At 37.3% G+C, this 27729-nt stretch overlaps 1 protein-coding gene across 2 annotated transcripts in view; it reads right to left on the bottom strand.

Moving 5' to 3' along the window:
- Positions 1-27729, bottom strand: part of MYH15 (myosin heavy chain 15) — a 386453-nt gene that overhangs the window by 150846 nt on the left and 207878 nt on the right. For both annotated transcript variants that reach the window (XM_044071103.1, XM_044071102.1), the window contains exons 16-18: positions 22932-23102; positions 22657-22836; positions 332-461 (exon numbers count right to left, since the gene is read on the bottom strand). In XM_044071103.1, coding sequence (XP_043927038.1) covers positions 332-461; positions 22657-22836; positions 22932-23102 — 481 coding nt within the window. The remainder of the gene's footprint in view (positions 1-331; positions 462-22656; positions 22837-22931; positions 23103-27729) is intronic.

The following is a 27729-nucleotide window of genomic DNA, read 5'->3' as shown; positions in this document are numbered from 1 at the left end:
TTTGGCATTGTATATCAGATGATGATACTTGCTGCCTAGAAAAAGCATGCAGATCTTGCTCATTTGTGACATAGATGTGCTGTTTTAGTTAACAAATATAGTTACTAATATGTAGAAGGTACCTTCTACTTACACAAACTGGCTAATCTAGATGTAGTGCATTTCAAAACTGACTAAAGTTACAGTGCAATCATATATTATGTAAAAAAAACTGTTGTTAATTGTACTTATTAAAATATGTTTACCCACTACTATAAATGCCTCTTTTTCATTGCTGCCCTGAAAATAACAAAATATTGACAGTGCCTAATTTCCTTATCATTACACTTACAGTCAGCAAAAAGATAGTTTTCGAAAATGCAGGCCAGTAACTTGTTTGATGATTTCTGGAAAAGGCCAACAACTGTCTCATTAAGTGGGTCTTTGTTTTTTTCAAGCCATCCTCCAATGTTATAAGGTACCTGTTAAGACAAACATGACTGAGATGAATATTCACATTCTAATATTATAGCTTAATAGTTATATGAGACATAGATTTAAAATACACCAGCATATGAACAAATCTAAACAAATTACACCTATGCACAAAACTATATATGCTCAGTCTTGGCAGAACTGAGAGAAAAAACATTAGATTGTTGCAACATTTTTTATATTCCCAAAAGAACAATCTTGTTCCAGCTATATGACTGATTACTGGAATTTTCTTTTTAAGTACTTAGGTGACTTGTGGGTTCCTCTGTAACCTGCAGTATAGCTCTCATTGTTAGACTAAATATTTTATAAAGTTAAGTAGATGAAAGTTTAGTATCACACACAATAATTACATTTTATATTTCCTAGAATACATTTACTGGTGATTGTAGGTAGTGACTACAACAAAAAGTAGCCAGCTGTATGACTTTACTTTGCACACACTACTATAAAGTAGCAGCACATCCTAGTCAGGTCAGTGCCCTTTAACATGATGAGCAATCTGCATAAGCCAACAAAATGCTTGCTTAGTCTAGGATCCACTACAAAGCCCCAGTCCCAATCTCCTTGATAATCCATTTAGTTAAACACAACTTGTTCATTAGTCAACTCAAAGTAAAACACAAATTCAATGTCTTTTTTTAATTGCATGGGGCCACAGTCTCTTACACCCTCATGTTGAGGAATTTGCCCACATATCCTCCCCTATCTTATACATACTACCTTAACACGAGTAATGGTGCGCTCACTGTCCCATTAAAACAATGGGAAACACTGACAGATTACTGTAAAATTGATGAGTTGTTATCTGAACAGATGATGTTTGCTGGGTCACATTTTATCAACATCCAAAAACATATTGGGAAACCACAGTGCTGTACTTACTTCAGTAAGCCACAAACATGGCTCACAAGAATGTCAGTTAATATAAAAAATAAAAAGGAGTATCAACTTTTGCATATGTAGGTATGCATGGATGTATTATTAGCAATGTTTTTATTCTTTTGCTAGCCATATAAAGCAATGTAGGGGCAGTATACCTTTGCTTCAAATTACATTAGTTCTAAAACAGATTTTTAAATCTATTTAGTCAAATTTCATTTTCCACCAGTTAATTTGACAATTTCTGCAAATCTTACATGGTGTGAAATGTCACACTGTTAAAAGTCATGCTGTAAGTCTTGTAGGAGTTGGGGCCTTTTGGAGTTTATGTACCATTAAAGCTAAGGTTAGTGTTAGAATTACAGTTACCATTAGTTTTATGAGTTAGAATTAATGTTACTTTAAGGGTCAGGATTAGAGTCAAGGCTGAGGTCAAGGCTATGGCTAGATTTAGGGTTAGGGTTGGGTCTGTCACGAGAGTAGATACTGCCAGTCCAGCTAGCTGGAATTTTGTAAATAATTATATGTCATTTGTGAATATTAATATGATTTATTTAGAAGTTTAATAATAGGAGATATTGCCAGCACAGCTGTCTGGAATTTTGTAAATGGTTGTGCGTCATTTGTGAATGTCAACATGCTTCATGTAAGATGGTTGGGTTACAGATGTATTAGAACTGTATGCATATTGTACAGATGTGTGCTGAAGAGATATGTTGTAAAGTACTGAGCAGAAATGTATATACACTATTGTAACTGGTTAAATGTATATATTTTAGCAGGGGAAACTGCAACACAAGACATTAACTTCAGAAAAATAGCTGAAATTAAATTACTTTATGACAGCAAGAAACAGTATGTCTATTCTAGGGAGCTCTCTGTGTTGTCTTGAAAGAGAGATAATTACTAGGCTTGAGATGTGGAAGTGTTTTATTATTTTATAACTTCCACCATTTACCAAAGGTCTATATAGTTTCACACGTAGATGTTAAATGCTACAGGCTGCATCAATGGAGGTTTTACCTGGGATAGAGTCAGATGACAAGAAACAATGTCATTCTGCAAGCATCCCAGCAGTAATATTTGAGATATTAATTTGGAAAATCTCTGCGAGAGAGACAGAGTATTCTGTACTTGTCTTTGACCTGAACAGAACATCCAATCTCCATATCTGCCTTGTTGCTCTATAAGTAAGTTAACTAGGGTATAGTAATTCTCTTAGATTCAATCAGGAATATAGTGAAGTATAGTTTAGATGTTTTCTGTATTTATTTGAGATTGTCCTGCAATGTTGTTTTACATATTTCCCATGATTTTGAACTCTGATGTAACTGTGATTATTTACTGAGTATGTTCTTGTTCTTTTATTGTTTATTATTAAATATATTTAAACATTTCATTGTGACTGATATTTGTGAGATATATTTAAGTTCTGAGAGTACTTGCATATTTATTTGGTAACACTATGGGCCACTCCTAATAGCCTTGCTCTTGGTCAAACTACTATTTGTATTGATAGTAACATTACGCAGTAAGATTGGACACCCTTTAGTAAGGGTCTTACAGTAGCTGATAAGGACGTGGCTGGTGGAAGTGATAACTACCTTATAGTCTGGGCAGAAGAGGACACAGCTAGTAAACCTCTGCCAGCCTTTCCCATGTGTGTGTGTGTGTGTGTGTGTGTGTGTGTGTGTGTGTGTGTGTGTCTGTGTAAATCAAATCTCAAAGAGTGTGCGTGTCAGCTACTTGGGCAAGGACACAAAGCACTGGTTGAACAGAGAGGGTGCTGGAGTTCTTGGCTTGGCTCCTCAGCTAGGATATCATCGCTATAGCTGTGCCAGTGGGGAGTCTTATTGGGGATCTGGAGAAAGAGGGAGAAATCAGCCCCAGACTGACTGTGGTCTCTGTGTGCTCTTAAGGGAAATTGCACTTGATGCAGAGAGCTGCATCTGGAAATACTGTGTGTGTACTTGTCATTCTCCCAGTATATGTTACCACTGGTGCTAGTGGTGAGGATTGAGGCTCCTTGATTACTGAGACAGTGGTGGGGCATCACAGGGTCTAACATGCATTTTTGAAAAGTAGGTATGTACACAAGATGATTTTCAAACTTATGGTAGCTTTCCAATGATTTTGGTTTTTACTTGTTCCACCAAAATTGTGCTGTTCATATTTGTGTTAGGCAACCCACATTAAGTCCTAAACGTGATGTCCAAGAGCAAAATATAAACACTACATAATTAAATAATTTGCACATTTTCAGCCATGTGTAGATAGATGTTACAAGGCTCACATCCGTGCCTGCTGAATGCTGCAAGCTCATCCTTAGCTTGTTATGCAGACATCTTCATGACTGACTAGAATTATGTTTGTCACTGATTCACCCTGTCAGGTCACAGTATGGAACACAGCACAATGGTTCAGCAAATTAATGCAATTTCAGTGGTTAAATCACACAAGATTGTGAAATATTCAGAAGTGTTCTGTAAAATGTGCCATGCATTCCAGTGGTGATATTCAAAGAATTGTTTTATGAAAGTTATGCATGCTGCTCCATTGTTTTATTTTGCCTGTCCCCTGCAACCACATATTCTAACCATCACATACTATCTGTGCAAAGTCCAATATCAGCCAGTCTGCTACACAGAGTGATCCATCCTATTGGGGCACAACATAAAGATCAATGACAAAATGTAACTTGAAGAGTGGTAGTAGACCGTCAATATGGTAGTACCATTCTCAGAAAATATTAAACTTATATTTGCGTGATGGGCATTGAAATCACATGCAAGTAAGATCAGCTGCAGAAAACTAGGATTCCAATTAAAATAAAGCCCAAATTTAGAAAATACTTCTATAAAACTAAGTATGTTTATTAAAAAAATAACATTAAAATATTTTAACTGGGCTAATCTAAGAAAATTCATATTCTTAATGATGGTAATACCTAAAGATTCAGAGCTGTTGCCATGCTCATACATTTATCTGTTTTTTCTAGCTCAAACATTTATCTTACTGGAAAATCTAGCACTGGCAGTGGGATATCATAGTTGTTGCTTTAGCTAAGCATTCTGACTGGTTCTGCCAATCAGCAGACAAATCAGTACATCCCTTCCCCCCAAATAATGTACAGCAGTGCTCTTGTCTATGATATATCCTCCCACCGCCTGTTATGTGTAATCCATACTCATTGACCTCAGACACCAAACTCTTCTCTCTAGGAAAATGCCTGTTACATATCCAGAGGATTTCCCTCCTACTTCCCATATCCAGAATATTACTGTTCAATGTCAAGGAACACCTCTCGTACTGAAATTGTGTGTGCTCATTGTCCACGTCCACCTTCCTACTGTTTACTGCTTTCAAGTAATTTCTAATAGCTTTGCACCAAATTGCTCTGGTACACATCATCTATATATGGCATACCAAAGAGATATGTAAATACACAGTTTCATAGCTAATGACCATGAAGTCTAAATGTTACTAGGAATCTGTGGTGCCATGCACCTGGCATAGCCCAACAGTATTCAAAGCATTTTGGGTGGCCTTCTTCCTGGCAGAAGTGGCCAGGTACTGTGGAATAATCTAAATGTGCGATAACACTCCTGTACCAGTATGCATCACCAAACTCTGGATGTTTATAGTGAATGGACAGCAATTGTGAAGGCATCAGGGCCACACTAGCTTGCTATGCATCATGGGAACTAACACATTTAAAAACTAGTAGTAAAGGCATATGTAGTCAGCAGAAAGCTGAAGTATATATGAAAGCTAGTAAAGGCATATGTAGTCAGCAGAAAGCTGAAGTATATATGAAATCATGCTACAGATTAGCAGCAGTCCCTTACACCAGTTGTTCTACACATTAATGAAGATGGAGGAATCTTTAGAAATAGTACTGTGACTGGATCATTGGTATTTACATGGAACAAATTATCATGTAGTACATGGAGTGCAGTGATTACACATTTTAGAAAAAAGACAAATCAGTTAAGCAGTAGAGTGGTGCAAGACCTGACTATGTTAAGCACCCCCTGTTTAAGTTGTTAAGGTCGTGTCTCGGGCTTGTTTCTGCCTGCACCAGTAACATGTCCCTGACTTCCCATTATAAACTTAAAAAGCTATTAGAACAACAGGATGCGCTTTCACTTGCATTTTCTGAAGCATGCGAAGTCTAAAACTTAAATGTATTTTATTATTTTGTGAATTCAGTCCTCATTAATTTGTCTGAAAGACATGGACTTTCTGAAGAAAAGACCACACATATGAGGCAAAAATCTGGACATTCTACAAAGAAGCATGGATGGTAAGTGTAAATGAAAGGGAATATGTCATACTGACTTTCTGACAGCACTCACTAACTGCTTTATAGGTTTGAAAACACTTAGCACTTTTTTTTGTAAATAGTAGTACCTGGAGCAGATAAAGCTCCATGCACTACAAACGCAACAAAGAATTATGATCAGGTTACCACTCCTAACCTACCATCCTACCATTATACTATTATGTGTTCTTGACAGAGATGCCAAGATTCACCTCTAGAGCTTCGCTCTTAAGGGGAATTTCTTAGCATATGTGTCTCTATATCATAATAAGTTAAGTTGTACCCTCTCATAAACCTCTGTAACTGATCAATGTCCTGTTAGAAATAGACAGAAAAACAAAAGCCTTGCTCGCCTACATGCTTTGTTTATCTAGATGCTGCTTAGTAATATAAGGCAAAATATTACATCGGCCTTAAATTTAAAATGGTGAAAGTACACTAAGGGACAAAATTAGCTACCAGTAAAAAGAACAATATTGGTTTCATTGTTTAGTTATCTGCTGAGTATGAAGCCTCTCTGTACAGATCCAGTGGTATTTATTTAAAGAAGTTAATCTAGTGAAACAACAAGGCCATAAAGAAATACCTTCCATAGTACCTAATGATGTTAGAATGATTTAATGATAAATTATGAATACTCAACAGTATTTCCTTTGCTTACTGATGTGTATCATTTTATGCAAATGAATTAAAAAAGTAGGCCAAACTAGAAATACCTGAAAAATAATGTAGAATAAAATTGCATACATGCCCAGCAGTGCCCCCACCCCCAGTTAGTGATATCACTTCATTCTACTCTCACCTGTATGTAGTGTCCTCATTAATACAAAGCCCATCAGGGATGACACGGCTGGAAAAGTATGCCACCAAACATATAATATGGCAAACTGTGACTCATTAGCATAAATTAAAATGCGTATGTAAGTCTATGTAAATGTATTGTCAGTGGTGCCGCAAACAGCATGCTTGGCTTTTATACTAGAAGAGGCTGTGGGTTATTTTCCTAAACCAGGTGATTGGATTAATTTTCCATTACTGACACAGCATTAGGGATTGCTGCACTCCTGACACCACCATCCTTCAGATGAGACATTTGACTGAGGTCCCATCTGCCTGGGTTGCTGGTGTATCTGGATGATGAAAAAGCTCCTATGAAATTATTGAAAGAGCAAGGAAAGTTCCCTGGTGCCCTGGCTAAATTTTCCTGAGCATGAATACTACCTCCAGTCTCTCATGAATGCACTACCCTGGTGTAATGGAACTAACCCTGTCAACAAAGTGTAAAATAAAAATAAAATAAATGCATTCATATTAAACTCATGGATGAAAGTCCCAAAAGTTACAAAATGTTTCCTATTTGTTGGTTGGAATTATTATACTACTAACCCTGAAAGAGAAAAAAGTGGGTATTGTAGAATGAGTGATGGAGTAAAAATGAACTTGGGATGACTTGGCTGATATGAAACAGGCGGCTTTATAAGGAAAGAGAAAATGACATCCTCTCATCATGTGCAAGAAGAAGTAAATAATCCAAAGGCAAATCACCAGACATTCTTTGCTATGGTCTTTGTTATACATAAAGCCATTTGTGTATCTTCTGCCAATGTCCGAAAAGCCCCTGCTGTTTACCCCTTAGTCTTATGTTACATTTAAAATACTCTGCACCACATGCTGACAAACTACACGTTTATAACTGCAAAGTATTAATTGATTTGAACTAGTATTATTAGAAAATGAGTTCATATTTGTTGAATGCATTGCAATATTGTCATAACAATTTGCTATTTTTTATATGACTATTTATAATATTGTAGTACATCTTATTCTGCTTTCATGTTTGTTCCCTAATCCATTATATATGTTTATAAAATATGTGCTGTTGGTTACCAGCATAGGTTTCAGTCATCATGATTTTAATTTCAAACCTAGATTCATATGTACAGTACTGAGTAATGTCACCCAACGGTGTCAGGAGAAATACGCAGTCTACACAGCTGCTTACATTATAAAAAACAGAAGAGTGCCATCATGGATTTTCTTATGGATTCCAGTTTCCAACTCTGAGTTCATTTAATTCAAAACTGAGTGCAGAGCAAGGCATTTTGGAATGTCCAGTCTTGCTCTCTCATATAGGCATCAGCCTCAATGGTGAAGCATACTACATAATCCTAAATGCATTGCTAGCGTCCCATGGCTTACTGGCAAGGAGAGAGATAAGCTGCACCGGCCTGGTGCGAGTTGGTGGCCTGAAATAAACATCAAGCATGCATTCCTTGAAGGATGGGGCAGTATTTCATTCACAAGTGAAAGAGTAAAAATTATAATTTTTAAATTGCAGCAAAATAATTTTTTTCTCAAAAGTGAAATCACCAGTCCAGATAGGGCACAGGCACTGGCATCATTGGGGAAATGGGGTTTTGAGGAGGATGCATCCAGAGGGGACAAGTTCTAACAAAAAAAAAGAGAGAGAATATACTGTTCAGACCCAGGGTAACCTACTAGGGGCTACATGATCTGGAGATAGTAGAGCACTACAGGGTGGACAGAGACCTAGTTCAGAAAATCACTGAGCTGTGTACATGCTTAGCCAAATTGCTGCTGTTTATAAGAGTATAGCATGATGCAGGTGCGGGACCAAGGGAAACAAGTACAAGCTCACAGCTTTTTGTTAAAGTTACTGATCATGTTCTATGGACATATGTGAGAAGGTCATTTTGATAATTGCTTATAAATTTGGGGCAAAAATGCTGTCTTTCTGATCACACCTATTTTGACAAACTTCCAGATCTCTCTCAAATCATACTTGGAGCAATGCTATAATAAGATAGCTAGATGTGCAGCAAACCAGCCACATAAAGCTCATCATTGCTCTGCATTATGTGCTCTCAACTGGTTAGGACTCCTGCATCAACTAGCCCATACTCAACTACTTCTAACCCATAAAAAATTATATAACCCCTCTACCTGTCATTCTTTTTAATCAGTACTTCATCCCAATCTCACACATCGCTCTCTCTGCTCTTAAGACAAAAACGTGCTTGGAATCTATAAACCAAAAAAAAAAATATGGCCTAAGCTTATATTCACACATGTGCATATCCAAACTATGGAACTCTGTCCCAAATTCAGTCAAAACTCTAGCCAACCTCCATGTACTTAAGTCCTTTCTCAAAGAATTTCTTACAAACTCATGGCTATGTCCATGCACCTCACCTGTGTGATTTATATCAGCAAATACATTTGTTCTAACCTAATCTCTCATCAGACTGTCAATACCATTCAACATCTGTCCTCTCCCGACTCTTAAGGTAACCTTGTATCTTTTTATTTTTATTTCCTATTATACTAGACTATACTTCTAATACGTTTGTAGATATTGACTGTTATATTTGTCATTTTTTTATTATCTTTATTTTTACATCACTGCTGTCTCATCATGCTTTACTGTATCCTATGTATTCTACTATCAAACTATATGTATACATGCTTTTGTTTAATTACATTTGTACAAGTGTTTTATTTGATGTTATTTAACTCTCTGGAGCTTTTCTCCCTGGGCCTGTGCTGAAAATAGGTATTTATTACTCAGTCAGACTTTCCAAGTAAACAAAATGTCAATAAATTAATAAATTAGGCTGTGAATTGTAAGTACAAGAAAACAAGTGCTTTGATATGGTTTTATTTATCATTCAGCATGGTGGGATGTATAAGTGCTTTGATATGGTTTTATTTATCATTCAGCATGGTGGAATGTATAAGCGCGTTGATATGGTTTTATTTATCATTCAGCATGGTGGGATGTATAAGTGCTTTGATATAGTTTTATTTATCATTCAGCATGGTGGGATGTATAAATTCTTTTATTTAGTTTTATTTATCATTCAACATTGTGGAATGTATAAGTGCTTTGATATGGTTTTATTTATCATTCAGCATGGTGGAATGTATAAGCGCTTTGATATGGTTTTATTTATTATTCAGCATTGTGGGATGTATAAGTGCTTTGATATGGTTTTATTTATCATTCACCATGGTGGGATGTATAAGTCCTTTGATATGGTTTTATTTATCATTCAGCATGGTGGGATGTATAAGTGCTTTGATATGGTTTTATTTATCATTCAGCATGGTGGGATGTATAAGTACTTTGATATGGTTTTATTTATCATTCAGCATGGTGGGATGTATAAGTGCTTTGATATAGTTTTATTTATCATTCAGCAAGAGTGGAATGTTGATATGGTTTTATTTATCATTCAGCATGGTGGAATGTATAAGCGCTTTGATATGGTTTTATTTATCATTCAGCAAGAGTGGAATGTATAAGTGCTTTGATATGGTTTTATTTATCATTCAGCATGGTGGGATGTATAAGTGCTTTGATATAGTTTTATTTATCATTCAGCAAGAGTGGACTGTATAAGTGCTTTGATATGGTTTTATTTATCATTCAGCATGGTGGAATGTATAAGCGCTTTGATATGGTTTTATTTATCATTCAGCATTGTGCGATGTATAAGTGCTTTGTTATGGTTTTATTTATCATTCAGCATGGTGGGATGTATAAGTGCTTTGTTATGGTTTTATTTATCATTCAGCATGGTGGGATGTATAAGTGCTTTGTTATGGTTTTATTTATCATTCAGCATGGTGGGATGTATAAGTGCTTTGATATGGTTTTATTTATCATTCAGCATGGTGGGATGTATAAGCGCTTTGATATGGTTTTATTTATCATTCAGCATTGTGCGATGTATAAGTGCTTTGATATGGTTTTATTTATCATTCAGCATGGTGGGATGTATAAGTGCTTTGTTATGGTTTTATTTATCATTCAGCATGGTGGGATGTATAAGTGCTTTGATATAGTTTTATTTAATATTCAGCAAGAGTGGAATGTATAAGTGCTTTGATATAGTTTTATTTATCATTCAGCATGGTGGGATGTAGAACAATGTTCAATGACTAGCACCAAAAGGTGCCTATGACCAGTACTGCAGCTGAGACTGCACTGACCTTTTTGTTCTCCCTGTATTTTCTTTGAGCCATTTCTTTTACCTAAAAGCAAATGTTAACAACACTCGAACTCCCCAATGGATGAGTTGTCAATTATAGTTGACTGTACGGCAGAGAACGAGCTTGTATTTAATGTATACCATGAGTGGTCTGGGCAACTGCTCACATTGGGTGTTGTTACAGCTATTCACTCTGAAATTAACTGCATTGATCCTGTAAATGTTTTTAATGCTGCCAAAGGGCTGCACTCTAATAAAATAAAGTAAATAATATGATTGCAACTTTTAAGGTAACACCCTGACCCCATGTACAAAAATGGGGAAAGGGTTGTGGATGGATGGCCGGATCAGTTTTCTGGCTTTGCAGGATTAATGTGCATTATTTGAGTGAAGTAAGTTTAAATATGAGCTTTGACTTGTGTTTGTCTGGGAAAATGCATTGATAGAACCATTATTATATTATGTCTTATCCTGGCAGTTTGAAACCAGATAATGTGTGCGGGCAGTGTGTACGGAGACTGACTCTGGATGAAATGATTGGCTCTTCTGTTTACTATTGTTATTCCGGTTTAAGAGCACTAGTGTGTAATTGAATGAAGTAAACAGGAATGCAAGCTATGAATTCTGTTTCTGTTAAATACAAATACATTAATGTAACTATTATCTCTTGTCAGGATCAAACTTAATACTTTGGGCAGACAATGGGTATAGGGACTGTCTGTGGAGGAAATGGCTGTTCAGCTATTTGCTGTTGTAATTCTGTTTTTGGAGGACTAATGTGTAACTGAGTGAAATATGCTGAAGTATGAACTGTGGCAACCTTTTTTCATCATAATCATGTTAACTGTCATCATCTCTCTCAATTAAATTCCATTATTCTACCTTATTCTACAGTCATGTTTGACAGTCACAGGTTTTCTCTCACACAATTCATCCATCCATCCATCCATCCATCCATCCATCCATCCATCCATCCATTTATCTATCCATCCATCTCTTTGCTGGATGCCTTGTTTCCTTTTGCATTTTTCTTGTCTGTCCCAAATTGTCTTCACTGGCTTGTTTTGTTCGACAGTCACAGGTTTTCTCTCACACAATTCATCCATCCATCCATCCATCCATCCATCCATCCATCCATCCATCCATCCATCCATCCATCCATTTATCTATCCATCCATCTCTTTGCTGGATGCCCTGTTTCCTTTTGCATTTTTCTTGTCTGTCCCAAATTTTCTTCACTGGCTTGTTTTCTTCTTTCCTGAATATGTTCCTAAATCACTTTAATTTGTTCTCTTTGACCTCCTCTGCAATTGGAGTTATTTTGTCTCTGCTGTGATATCCTAATTTCTTCATCTATCCCACAGTGAGCATCCTACCACCCATCTCAGGAACTTCATCTCCATCATCTCTAGCTTCTTCAACCACTCTGCCTTTACTGTTCAGGTTTTTGTACCACACCGTAGTATTGGTCACACGACTGTTTTGCACACCTTACTTTTCAGCTTTGACTTCCTCATTCAGACTTCCTTTCTCTGAAACCACCCCTCCCCAGTACTTGAAGCCATTGACTTGTTCAATTATTTTCTGATGCTGTTAACTTGTTCCACTATTTGCCTTCTATCTCAAGTCTCAGCTTCAATCTGATTTCCCCAATTTGCTGCCATTACAGCTGTCTTATCTATACTCAGTTTCATTTCATGTACTTTCAGTCTTGCACTCCATTTCCACACAGTTTGCTGAAGTTTTTGTTCAGAGTCTGCCTGTAATGCAACATTGTCTACATACAGCAATTTTGTTGACCTGTCCTGCCTAATCTGTTTGCTAATGTAGTCCATCACCAGTATGAACAGCAGTGGGCTCAGAGCTGAGCCGTAATACAACTTCCCTCCAAATAGGAACCCTTCTGTGAGTCTGAACACTGTTCATACCTGTATCATTAGGTCCTTATACAAAGCCTGCACTAATTCTACCAATGTTTCTAGGACTTTGAACCACCACAGGACTGCTGAAATCCCCTTTCTTGGGAACTTGTCATATGCTTTCTCCAAGAAAGTATATGATCTTGGGAACTTATCTCACATAACACAGTAAAATGATTTCAGAGCTACCTCAAGGATCGTAAACAAGCAGTGAAATGGTCCAACAAACTCTCACCCTTCCTCCACAACCCTACTGGAGTCCCCCAAGGTTCCATCCTAGGATCCCTACTCTTCAACATTTTCACAAACAACATTCACACTGCCTCTCACCCTGGGACCCTTATATAGTATGCTGATGATTCCACCATAATCTGCACTGCTCAATCACTACCAGACCTACTTTCAAAAACTCAACAGTCCTTTACTGCAGTTGAATCCTGGCTAAGAAATGCCCAACTCTTTCTTAATCCGAAGAAGACAAAACTAGTACTCTTTCATCCCCAAAACACCTCCCCTGTCACTGATCATTTCAACATCTTTGTATCTGACAACACTGTCATAGAAATAGTGCAGGAAACCAAACTTCTAGGTGTTATCATTGACAATAAACTTTCATTTGACCCCCATATACAGCAAAATATACAGAAAACTCATCAAAAACTTGGACTCTTATATAGAAACAAACATTTCTTTATTGCAGCAACCAAATCTACCCTTGCAAAAACATTTTACTTCCCTCCCTTCTTTATGGTGCCCTTATCTTAACTAACTTACAAAATTCTACCCTAAGCAAGTTGGAACAGTGCTACAACAAAGTGCAAAGTTTGCCACAAACTCTAAATATCACACACACCACTGTAAACCACTCCTAGAATTAAAATGGCTTGAACTCCCCTACCAACTTGCCTTTATTCAGCTATCCACATTGCACAACCTTATTTTCAAGCCTAGTGCCTGCCCTGCACTAACCAGTCTAGTCACACCTTACACATCAAATCAATCCCTACGATCAGAAGACAAAAATCTCTGAGCTATCTCAAAACCCACAAGAAAATCTGGTCACTCTCTGTATTCATACTCCTTCTCTATACTTTGGAATTCACTACCTCTAGCTACCAGGTGTATGCCTGGCCTAACCCATTTCAAAGCCTCTTTAAAAACATCTCAAAAATACATGGCTCTGCTCCTGCATAAGGCTCTTCTAACTCCTTCGCTACTTCTATACCATATCCTTAAGCTACTGCTCAGGCTTTATTGCCTCTGTTCTTCTTAACTCTCTCTCTCACTATCTATCTGGATCACTAACCTTCTGGCTGCTATTTTCCTAACTGAAACTAACATTCTATTTTGCATGTACTATTACAGTCAATGTCACGCAATGCACTACCTACGTACTACTTTTTGGGACAATGTCTACATCATGTATGGAAGAGTGACTATTATTGTCTGTAATGCTTTAACTGTATAGAGCTGTCTAGATGTGTAGTAATATTGCAACATCTTGTAGCAGTTTGTTCTTTCAACTTATTTTTTGTATAGTATTTCTAATGTAATTTTTATTGTATTGGATTATACTGTATTTGTATTGTACTGTCTGCGGAGCTTTTCTCCCCGGGCCTCTGCGGAAAATGGGTTCTGTAGACCTAGTCAGACCCCGCTGTTAAACAAATGTCAAATAAATAAATAAATAAATAATATGTTTTCTCCAACTCTAGGAATGCCCAGTTGGACTCTTTCCTCATCTCTAGCTTCTTCTGATCTGTATTTGTGAAACAAAAATAATTTAATGTAACCACTTTTTATCTGGAACAGGTTAAATCAGATAATGCATGTGTGCAGTGGGTATGGGGCCTGTCTCTGGATGAAATGATTTGCCCTGCTGTCTCCCCCATTGTAATTTTGGTTTTGGAACACTAACATCTAATTGAGTGAAGCTGGAATTCAAGCTATGATTACTGTTTCTATTAAACTAGAATAGATTAATGTAACCATTTCTTTCTGGAAGGGTCAAACTGGATACTCTGGGTAGGCACTGGGTATGAGGTCTGTCTGGGGGGTGAAATGATTGGCCTTCCTGTTTATTACAGTTCTGTTTTTGGAGTACTAATGGGTAAATGAGTGAAGTAAGCTGGAATACAAGCTGTGACTACTGTTTCTGTGAAACAAAATATATTAATGTAACCAATACCCATTGATTTTTTTACTCTGGCAAGGTCAAACCAGATGCTTTGTGTGTGTGTGTGTGTGTGTGTGTGTGTGTGTGTGTGTGTGTGTGTGTGTGTGTGTGTGTGTGTGTGTGTGTGTGTGCGTGTGCATGTGCATGTGCGTGTCTGTGTGTGTTTATGTGTATGTGGGTAGTGGGTATGGGAGCTGTCTCTGAAGGAAATGATTGACCCTGCTGTTTTCTGCTGTAATTCCAGCTTTGCAGGACTATTGTCTATTTTAGTGAAGCAAGCTGTATCTATTGCTTGTATGTCACAAAAATACATTAGTGCAACTATTGTTTTTATCACATTCTGATGTCTGAAGTGTACATAATCAAGAAAGTGACTGTAACTACTTGTTGGGTGGGGGGGTCTGCCAGTGAAAGTCACTTGCTTTCATTTCCTCAGTTAATGCCATCATTAATGTGTGTCTTTGTAAGATTATTAATACATATTAATATGTATATATCTGAAAAGGATGTTGGATTTTTAAATATAGCTTTTTTTCAGTAAAACAGTGTTAAGATACATTTATATCATTCAACTGTCTCTGATTTTGCAGCCTGTCACTGATTTAGCCTCATTTTAGTTTGTTTTTTGAAAAATTTGTGGCTTTCTGGTAAATTGCTGAGGACGGTAGATATTACATTTGGGCAGACATCTGAGTTTCAGATTTCTTATCCTTCAGCATTGTACACTCAGTTCAAAATTATTCAATCAATAGGTCAGCAAATACAAAGAAGAAATTCATCTCAAATAAAATAGGCAAAATTCTTCCCCCTAACTGAAGATGAGACCACAGACACTGGAACAAATAACCTTGGTAGTTTGATAAGTACACAGGAGGGAACATGGAGGTGTTGAACTTAGAGAAGATTCTTTTTAGAGTTTGTGGCGTCATTTAACAACACTGGCTGAACTATTTCTGCAAAGACTGACTGCATGGAGAGTTTACATAAAAAACATGAGAGGCCAAGCATATGACAAAGGCAACATGAGTGGCAAATTTAATGGTGCACAAGGAAGACTGCCTGCAGTAGCAGCAGAAGCAAAATATGTGGCTTGCAGAGCCGAACACAGCGATAGTTAACTCATTCAATCTGCACCAGACATAAAACAAGTTGGATACATGCAAGAAGTTCATTGTAAAAGTGACCTCATCAGCAAAGCACAGTAATGTGTGTTTGTTGGAACTGAAGAAATATGAGAAGCTACCCACTGAATGGGAGCAGCAAAATGAAGACCACAGAAAAGACATGCCTGCCCATGGGAATACATAGTGGATGAGCCAAGCAGACTGACTCCAAAGCTTCAAGTCAAAATACTTAGTCATAATAAGTACTTCTGAAACACTTGCAGACTTTGATGATGACGGTGACAAGCTGAAAGAGTCCTGCACCAACTTGAGTTTCCTTGTTTCTTTGGTCATTGTTGAAGGCATAATAGAACTGATAAAATCTCCCCATATCTACCTTCATTATGAAGATTGACATAATTCAGGCATGTAATGAGGCAACCATCACCATCGAGACACTTCAGAGCAGGAGGAATGATGCAGATACCATATTTGTTGCAATGTTTGAGGAGTTGTAATACCTGGCAAAGTCTGTACTTGCTAAAGAAGGCATGCCCAGAATATGTAGCAGACAAACCCAGTGTGCCAATGAGACTGCTGGTGATCCTGTGGAATAATACAGGAAGAACTTATTTCATAGGATCATAGGAGGTTAGTAGGCTAATGTCCCAGGGGCCCTTACAAGCCTAGCCAAGAGTTTATCCCCAAAAGAAACCTCAGTCAGCATCTGTTGCCCTTGTCAATGAGGGACATTGATGGAATCCCTGGGACAAATTTGTGATTTTCCATCCAGTCATCAAGGTTGCGCTTGAAGAGGGTCTACGAGGTACTCTGTTTGACATGTGTGGGAAGTGTATTCCAGAGATGGGGCAGCTTCTGGGAGACAAACCTGTCTCTCCAGCAGGTTTTGTTGATGTTGCATAATAGATTCAGGCCTGTGAGAAGTTAGACTTATGGATATGGAGCATCTCTAGTAGGGCATGGTCCGATATTGCCTTGTGGGTGACACAGATCACCTCTGAGCAATCCGTACAATACCAAGTAGAGTGATAGTGATTTGATCCTGTCCACATAGGACTGTCAGTCAGACAGTATTCGATTAAAGTGCTGTCAGTGGATCGACAGGATCCCAACTTTTGCAATACATTCTATCATGCAAGTTGGATGAGTCTTCTATAAAAGTGGAATGTTAGTTGCTGTCTGTAACTTAACAGAAAAGATGTGTCTGAATGATTAATTGTTCTCTGTTCTCAGGAATAACAGCTTTAACTCTATAATGGCTCAGAAAATAGTGGCCTCATAGGACATATCCATTATGATGGCATAACTTCTAAAATAAACTATTTCAGTAGAAGAACAATGATAAAACAGATCTGAAAGTATTGTTTATATACTGTATAGTTAATTCCACTTGTATGCAATAAAATTAACTACAAAAAGTCATGATTTTGATCGATAAGTTGTTGGCTTACTGTAAAGTATCAAAAATTTCTTCTTCCTCATTTGAGCTGCTAAACAAAGGTTTGTATAAGATTAGAACTTTTCTAGAAAGCCTAAACCAAGTTAGTTTCATAGCAGGTCATATGAGGCAAAACCAGGGCTTTGTGATTCAGTCTCTGTGGTTCTGTTATGTAATTGTAGGCCACTTTGTAGATGTAATTATATGCAAAACATCTTGCATAAAATGTCTGTGGAGGAAGACTTTAGCATGTCACTTTTATAAAACTAGGCATGCTGACACAAATTTCCTTTTTCAAGCTTCAGTGGAAAACCTGAGATCCTGGAAGATATGAGCTCTTTTACAGCTCCAAAAGTATGCCACTATGTTTTGTAATGTTTAGCATATAAACGTTGCCTCTAGATCCTGAAAGAAAGATAATACTATGTTGTTCAGGTAATTCTCTGCTTGGAGGAGCAATATTCTCCCTTTTGTTTTTACATCTACCCTACAATTCCTGTTAAGGGAAATTTGATTATTGTTTAATACCTGGACATGACAATAGATTCAGTCACTTTTCTTAACAAGAAAAGCTGAAGCTCATCAAGAAGACTGACAGAATTATTTCCATGATGGGTAGTTGTGTACAGTGCAAGCCATCCCGCAAGATCCTTTGCAGATGGCTCACCACAGTGTGATAAAAAACAGACTTAAATTCCTGGTGGGCTAGTGGCTCTGCATGGCCTAGCTCTATTTCCAGACAGGGTGAATGCAGGCATCATGGCCTTATCATCTACCATGCTTGCATTCATCATTCTGCCCTATTGTTGGAGCATTTGAATAGGATAGCCTCATGGTTGTGCAACTGCACCTGTATGGAAGATCTGGTCTTGCAGCAAGGCTCCCTGCCCAATGCACAAGGAAACAGCCTGGGGAAGGGTTGGTGTGTGGGCTGCTTAGTAAGTAGAACACTGGTTTTGTAAAGAGCAGAAGCTTATCTAATCACACTAGAGTCCTGAGACATGTAGACTTAGGAGCTAGAATCAGTAGTAGTCCTTGGGAAGCTATCTCCCTAGATGTGAAGTGAGATTTTGACAGCATTCTTGAACAGCATGTACATCAAACATTGTTTTCTTTTTTTTTTTTAGTCATGGTCTGCTATGTTACCCCCTCAGCTAAAGTCAGGCATTATGGAGTTTTCTGTCATTCCTTCAGTATATATTCAGATATCAGAAAGGATGTACCCTGCTACATACCTCTTTAATCTCCCTTGTCACTTTAAACATACATCAGGAAAAAGAAATCTAAGGTCTAAAGGGCTACAGCATGTTGATGAAGTGCCCAGCTTGCACTGATGCCCCTCATCCTTTTGCTGAGCCTACAAAGATTCCTGATAAATATACTGAAGGAGGTCAAAGCTTAAAGGGTTGTTTGCTTCTAACTGCTACCTGAATCTTTATATGTTGAGTGTATCATTCATTTAGCATTCGGTAAGCCGCATCCGAGGCTGAAGATTTTTGACTGTCATGGACTGCCGGGACATTTTCGTACATAACTCTCAACCCAAGTGTAGACCTCCTAATGAGATGAAGCCAAAACTGCAATACTTCAGGGACAAGCTTGTTGTAAGCAGGTAGGTGGAACGAATGTCCTCTCTACCCTGCTGGAATGGTGAATGAGATTACAGTGAATTTGCTGTCAAAATGCATCCATCCAGTCTATTTTATTTTAGTGCAAAATAGTTTCTCCCTCTCAAAAGGGTCATGTTCAACTTTATCTGGCATAGTATCAAGCCCAGGGTGGCAGAGAAGACCATGGATGAAATAGTAATGGGCTGGCGAGAAGTGTAACTAGGACTTGTGTGTGTGTGTGTGTGTGTGTGTGTGTGTGTGTGTGTGTGTGTGTGTGTGTGTGTGTGTGTGTGTGTGTGTGTGCGTGCGTGCGTGTGTGCATGCGTGTTTGATGTGTGTGATGTTGCATCTTTAACAGCAATTTATCCAAGAAAATTATGGCCTATCAACTGGCATTCTCATGCCTTTGATTTGTTTCACTTTATTTTATTCTGCCAAGGTTCCATTGCTACAGATGGTGGCATGTAGCTCTTTCTGTATATTTGTTACTTTTCTTTCCATATGTTCAGTTAGTATTCTAGAATGCCCAAGGTAATTGCTGAGGAAGTTACAGTGCTAAAGGAGAAGCAAAAAGTGAGCCATGACAGAGCTGTTATCTGTTAAATCTGTTAAGCACTTTCCTTGTTTCACATAAGTCTCCTCTAGATGATTTGGATGCTGCCCATTTGTGATCTCAGGATCACATCCTTGAAGAATTTCTGCATGCAGAACAGAATTTGTTTCTTTCAATAGCACATGCAGAGCAAAATGACAGTTGAAAGAACTTTGGTAAGCTTGACTCATTTTGTTTTCCAATCCACCTTTACAGATTCTGGTTGCTACCCCAGTTCCTGATAAATGATATACCTCAACAGAATTACTGTTTATCCTTTTGTGGCAATGGCCGATGGGAAAGGGACATCTATGAAGCTGGGGTCCTTCAACAATGATCACTGATTTGGTCTCATATTACTCTGAATTGGTCAAACCAAATAATTCTTCTTACATACCTTTCCATCCTGCTAGAAAATAGCTGCCCTGAGTCAATACTGTATTATTTTGTGATGGCGGAAGAGCTTTTACAGATAGAGCAGTATTACGTCTGACCCTCAATGAATGTTTGAATACTAATTTGTACAAGTTATAGCTAGCAAGACTAAAGCAATCTGTGAAAAGATGAAGACACTGGAAATATATGTTTCAAATTCACTGAGTGATCTCTCTGCTTAATGTTTGTCTTCTCTACCAAATTATGAACTATAGTGAGCGGCATGGATTTTCAAGGTTCCCAAATGCAAAGCCAATTAGTGCCATAAAGTAATTCCAGATCACATAAGAAGATAAGCTGGTTGACTTTGAAATGAGAATAACGAGAAAGAGCTTGTAGACTTGGGGTATTCCTGAATCCTGGTATTACTGATATGATCTTCATAACTATATAGATAGGGTTAGTGCAGATAGGAAGATCTCTCCCAGTGATACAGGCAGAGAGACAGTGCATACCGATCCACACCAGAGCAGTGTAGGACATTATAAATAGGTCACCAGGAATAGTTTAAATCAAACTTCTCATATTGTCAGACTGTGAGTCTCTGCTAAATGTCACTTTGCTTTGTGACTGAAAGAAGCGGAAGCTACTGTGTTTTCTGATTTTCTACCTGAGACAGTAAACCCTACGTGTCATTTTCCCTGATTGGGAAAGCTCAAGGGGAAGAGACTATTCTTCTTGCTTGTCCCACAAAACTAAAAGAGTTTTGGAAAGGCACAACTTTGTTACTTGATTCTATACTTGAGGCAAGGAGTGAACAGAGACAACCATTAGCTTATTTTGTTAAATACTCCTCCAAGTATCCTGAGGTTGTCAAACTCAAAAACACAGCATCCCAAACCGTCATAACTTTGTTGGTCAAATTTGTTGTATCATGCTATTTCTGACATGCCTATCGCAGACAATGCCCTACAGTTTTTGACACAAAAGCTCAAAAGTTTTCATGACGGTAAGTTTTAGCACATTATGTCTTCAAAATGTTTTCCCAAGTCAGAGCAGAATTTTGATCTTGCATTCCTTGATTAAAGTAATACAAATCTTCAAGCTAAAGGTCTTTCCCCTTCTCACTTGTTGATGTGAGAGGTCTATATTATAAGATCAAAATTTAGGTTGTCGAATACTTAAAGCTCGATCTGTAAATATCGAAAGCTAAAAACCGTGAATGGCTACTTTCACAAATTTTTTATCAGGGAAAAAATTTGCTTGGCCGTTATGCGAAATTTGCCCTTTTGTCCAATGTAGAGTGATCTTGGAGTTGGTATATTTAGTTAGGGGGTCTGTGGGTGAAGCCCCCTATTTGATTTGGGTTTAAAAGTTGTTTTTTTTTTTTTTTTTTTTTATATACGGCCAAGCATATTCTTTCCCTGTGTGGAAGTGGCCGTTCGCGGTTTTTAGCTTTGGATATTTACAGATTAATCTTTAGGTATTCAACTACCTAAAGTTTCGATCTTGTAATATAGACCTGATGTGAGGAGCATAAGAAAATTGCCAGCATCATCAATGTCAGCCAGAAAAGATGCCAAATGTTTAAGCAGCTTGACATGCTGTCGAGCAAAAGCAGAACTTCTGTTATGACACATCATCCAGCTCATTACCAGGGCTGAAACTGAGAAAGAATTCATTCTCAGAATCCAAATGTCAAGCATTCAGAACAAGAAGCAATTTATTGGCAGAATGTCTTTAAAGTGGAGATGATCCACTATTATACAGTTATAAAAAGTACTTGTATAAAGCTGGAATACTTTCATCACAGAGTACTGGAATATCTAAACAATAAAACTGAGATAACTGCACAATACAGGAAATGTCAAATAATCCACAAACTCATACTGTTCCTTATGTAGCTAACATGTAATTTCTGACAGATACGGTTCCAGCTGATACCTGAGTTGTTTTATTTTATTTTTTATCCTTTTCATGACCAGGTTAGTCTCTCTAGGTTAGTGGCCTCTTCAGGGGAGACTAGCGGTGGTATTTCTACTTCTATGAGAAATTTGGTCAGGGCATCAAGGAGCTTCCTCCATTCTTTTTGGTAGGTGTCGTGAGCTCTTAACATGCACCTGAGCTACCACCAACTCAAAACAGAAAGTACCTTGGTTTTATATCTCATCCCTTAGGAGGGAAGAGAAATGCAATGCACAATGTAATGTGCATAGTTACCCACAGTTTCACTACTTCTCTACTTGCAGATATCTTTGTAAATGGAATGATTGCTTACTTAGTAGATTCTGTGTATGAGTTTGTGTGTGCATGTGGGCATCTATGTGTTTCCATGTCTATTACTTATTCTGTTTTGTCCATGAATGGCAATGATCCCTCCAAAAGTCACGATGAGACACATTATTGGCGGAAATTGCCCATGACCAGCCCATAATTGTCCCCTTTCTTTTACTATCCAGGAATATATGTCAACCTCCATTTTCAAAACAGCATTGATAACTAGTATGCTGCAGAAGAAAGTAAATTCCTTCAAAGAGCTAATCTAGTTCACTGTGTCTTCTTTTACATTGTCCATGTTCAGAAAAAGTATCCCTCAAAATCCTCTGTCAAGTATCAGGATTCTCTGTTTTCCAGTATATCAGTGTATCAACTGTCTCTCATCAGTATAAGTATATATTACATAGTGCTGTGAAACATGCATTTTTCACATACTGTCATTTAACTTACCACACCAGCATAGTGTAAGAGTTCAAAGTGGGCTTCACTTCTTCTCTTTTTGTCAGGCCTTGGTTTCTGGAAGTTGGGGGATTTCCCAAGATGGTTATCATAAAGTTTGGCCCTGAATGATGCATCAGTTGCCTTTGGAAACATGCATTCCTCCTCCAGGATTGATAGGATTCCCATTGGCTGTTTAAAATGGCACATAATTAAAATATTTTCTGATAGTACTTTGAATGTAATTACAATGGATTTGTTTTTTAAATTTTCTGTAAATGCATTACCTTTTCAATAAGGTCGATGCATGGCTGTAGGTCTAGACCAAAGTCAATAAACTCCCACTCAATCCCTTCCTTTTTGTATTCCTCTTGCTCCAAGACAAACATGTGGTGGTTGAAAAACTGTTGCAGTTTCTCATTGGTGTAGTTGATGCACAGTTGTTCAAAGTTGTTAAACTTCAAAGGAAAAAAGAAAGACTTTAATAAAAAAATTAATTAATTTTAGAAACTAAACAATCATCTAACAGAAATCCTCAGTTGTGTGTGTTTAAAACATGCTGTTATGTTTGCATTCGACTAGTATTTATAGCAAAAGCAATGTGCAAATGTCAAAACGTTCTTTATTGTTTAGTGTTTGCATCCTCTTCAATCAAAGCCAAAGAGAACCATGAATAAAAATACCAGGCAAGCATTTAGTCCCCCGTTTCATATCTATACTTAATTCTTCAGTCTCCTTGAATACTGTTATTACTTTCTTTGAAAATTTGAATTTTTTTTTTACAATTTATCTCATTGTCTGACATATGATATGACCCATTGCAGGGTTTCTGTTAGCTTTTATTCACAAATAATGCTTAGGATAGGAAACCTGACTTCCAAAATTCAGGAGAGGGGGGAGAGGCCTGCAACTAAGTTATTTAAAGGCTTTACATAAACAAAAACAAATCATTTAGTCAATGTTTCCTGCTGAAGTAAGAAACAATATAAATATCTCTTCAGTTCTTTGCAGCTAAAATAAATCATAGGAAGTCACTGAAGCACCTACTGAAAAGGTCTTCACAGGTGTCTAAAGAAAACTGTAAGTCAATGAAGGTAGGAGGCCAATTGAAAAGGAAAGGCAAAACAGTTTCATGTTATGCAAATAAAGAATGCACTGTGGGAGGAAGCAGCCTACAGAATGGCTACCCTAATTGTACCATTTGATATTAAAACAAACATTTCCAAGTACTTCAAGAGATGTAAGGACACAATATGGTAAAGATCAAAATACATCAAAAACATCTGATTTTTTCAATTTGCTCAGTTTTTCTTTAAAGACCATTGATTTTTACACTGCATTAGATTGCAGTTTTTAAAGACCATGGCAGTTCAATTTGTATGTTTGAATAGAATGGCATAATGACATATTCTAACTTCTTAATTACATGTTAAAAATGGGTGGTGGTTTCTTAGAGATACAAAGAAGGGTCAAAGAGTTGGTTGTGATTTTTATCCTTTTTTACACAACAGAAATCAACAGATTAATGCTTAACAGCATACATAATGTCAAAATAAATATCATGCAGTATGCCTGAAATTATGCCACATTTATATCTGTATGCTTAATTTATGCATGCAGTCTGAAAAGCTCTGATATATATATTGTGTATTGAATGATGCTACTATTTAGTACAGTAGTAGATTTATTTGCATTAATTATTATTTGCATTAATTTAACTTATTCAGTGAAATATTCAGTGATGTATCACACATGAATGCATGCGCGCACGCGCACATACACACACACACACACACACACATATATATATATATATATATATATATATATATATATATATATGGTTTATTATTAAAATGTCGAGTTGAGATGTACCCATATGAAAACTTCGAACTACAGATGTTCGAAGTTTCTTCTGGGTGAACATCTCAATGTTCGAAAGTTTATATTAGCAAATGCAGTGTGCATTCATTAATATAAACTTTTGAAAAATTGTACAGAGATCACAGTACAGTGTGGTTAGAAAAATTCATCCCTTTGCTCACTGTAGTGCGTTCTCAGAGTTGGAATATATAGTTAGCAGGGGGTGTGAAGGGCACAGCCCCCCACAGGGGGTAAAAGAAGGCTTACCCCCTTGCAAAAATGTGATGTTAGGTATAGGAGATCATATAAAGTGAACTTCTGTAACCTACATCAGGCGATGTTTTCGAAAACAATGTCGAATCAGCTGAATTCGTTCAGCTGATTCGACATTTTAACTTGTTCTATATTTTAAATTTTGAGGTTTACTTTCGATATGTACGTTAGGAAATTATTCTGACCTTCGACATATTCTTCGACATATTGATAGTAAACTATATATATATATATATATATATATATATATATATATAGATATATATATATGATATGTATCTATACATATTATATATGTATGGTTGCATCTGAGAAGAGTAAACATTCTTTAAATGGAGTCTGAGCCTGAGCCCTCTAGTACACAATGGCAATTTTTTTGCTTTCAAAAGTGAAACCTGTAACTCTGACCACATGGTTTCTGTCAGACAACCAGTTAGCTATCAACCGCACAACATATGGCTATGCATACTCAAATTTACAAATCAGTCAATAATACCTTTATAAAAAATGTTTTATTAAGGTGATGAGGTCAGGATCACTGTATATTCTGTATAACCACTAATCACTACTTCCATGACTTTTTTGAAGAAACAAATAAAGTTAATGATGAGGCAGGACCTTCCTTTGACAACTCAAAATTGATGATAGTCCACAGCCAAGTTCTTTTCAATTGTAGATTAATAATGTTTGAGATAATACATTTCATAACTTTATATATGAGGCTAATAAAACTAATTGGTCTGTAGTTACCACCATAAATGATTTGGCAGCCTTGTGTAGTGGCATTATGATAGCTGCTTTCCAGGCTTCAGGAATGCAGTCAGTAATGAAGCTTACACCAAAGAGCTAACATAGGAGTTTAGATAAGCCATATTTGGTACTGATAATAAGGCAACCTAGTATCTGGTCAGGCCCCTGAAGGATGTGTTTTTAGCTTTGGTGAGGACTGAGAAGACTTGCTACAGACTAATTATATGGTGGGGGCTGGGACTGTGGAATATCATGAATAGTTATAACTGTGAGTGGAATACAATTTGCTCTAAATGCATCAAGTTTTCTTGATCTGATTGCAGTTAAATTCATCACAGCACACTTCACAAACCACCAGGTAATGAAGCAATACTCAGGTAAATTTTTTACTTATCAATATATTGGTTAGTATTAGAGTATAAAACAAGTTTTAAAAATAACATTAGTGAGATATTGTAAAACTATTCAACAGCATTTTTTAGTGAGGCAAATCCCCTTGCATCCCACCCCCACCCCCTACACTATTCTTATGAATTATGACAGCACTGATATCACAAAACCTGCAGAGCTAGTGCTGTGTCAATATTCCTAGTGGTTATTATGAGTTAGTACTAGGAACGTGTTCTTAATAAAGAGATGGCCTGTCATGTCAGCGAGGCACACTGCATTTGATGTTGTGGTGTGTGCAAGCCTATATTGAGGTCATGCACACTAGGAAAGCTTAGGTACTGGCAAGATTAACAAATACCCTCATCCCACATGATGGCATACTGCTCCCTCCCACTCTCAAGTGAAAAAAAAATAATTAGTTATCCAGGGATCTAGCAGTAGGGAAGACATTGCCTAAAGGTTAGCTATCTGCTAAGAAAATGAGAAGAAAATGATCTAAAACACTTTCCAATCATAAACCAGGACATAAGAAAGACAAATTACTAGAAGCTGAAGGTTCCAACACTGGATTTTTTTCTCAGAGGCAAGCCACATTGACACCCATGTAAGGAGGTCTACACCACCCTGGTGGTTACTTTATAATTCCCATTATGGGTAGACAATCTTTTGAAAAATGGAATCCCCCTTTACCAGAGGACTAAGACCTGTAAATGCAGATCAGTGGCAGTCCTATAGATCATTCCAATTAATGATCTTGCCGTTCCAATGTTGTTGTTGTTCCAAACACTCCACCTTATGAAAGGAACCACTACAAGGATTCATGTCAATCCATCAAAGGCAGTTTTGATGAACACAAATAAACCAAAACCAGTTCACCAAAACCACCTTCAGCAAACATTGAAACAATATTTTGCAGGGGCAATCTTCCCTGCACCCCCCATGTGGGGAAACACCTCCAATGTAGGGGACACCCCCACACACCCTGGAATTATATACACCAACTCTGAGGTCACACAGCATTCGAGAAAAAGGCAATCTCCACTTTCATCCAGGGCAGTTTTAGCAAACTGGCCTCGTTCCCCAGTCTGGTTTGCAGCTGGGGTATTTTCTATACAGAGTCTGCACTAGCTAGGCTTTTTCTAGGTGCTTTGGTTTCATTCCATAGCCCAAAGATGTGCTGTGGATGAACTAGTGCTTTTCCAAGTTGCCCTTCTGCATGTACATGCATGACATGCAGTGGAGTGGGCTCCTGACTATAGTTAGATTCATTACTTTGTGCCCACTGAAGTCTGCTAGTCCCCAGCTCCCTGCAACCTTGAACTCAGTTTAATGCATAATCAGACAAGGAAGGAGTTTTATGATTCCCAAAATTATAGATAATAAAAATGCAAATTAATTATGTTAATCATCATAAATTAGTTGTGTTGATTCTAAATTAAGATGCAGGACTGCGCTGACTTTAAATACTGTGATTGCTGCATTACTTTGATATAGCAGCTTGAAGAGTTTGCATTCTTCTTGCCTGTTATCCTTGTTACACCTGTTATCTTTAGTATAAAACGTGCCTAGCCTATCCTGTACCTGATTATTCTGTTTCCTTACTCAGCTGCTCTACAATTCTATTCTAGCATAAGTACTAACTTTCTTATTACTCTCACAGGCTGGTTTGATTCAGTGTTTAACCAATGTTTGTTAAACTCTTCTTTATTTGACATACTAGTTCACTTCCTGTTATCAGTTTCATATTGCCTTGCATGCATTAACGTTTGCTATACAAAAGGTAATCTGAAAATATGACTTTCCATAGCC

The sequence above is a fragment of the Protopterus annectens genome, chromosome 5.part0 (assembly GCF_019279795.1).
Source record: "Protopterus annectens isolate FY-2018-M chromosome 5.part0, PAN1.0, whole genome shotgun sequence".
Classification (NCBI taxonomy): Eukaryota; Metazoa; Chordata; order Ceratodontiformes; family Protopteridae; genus Protopterus; species Protopterus annectens.
This window is presented reverse-complemented; position numbering and strand designations above follow the sequence as displayed.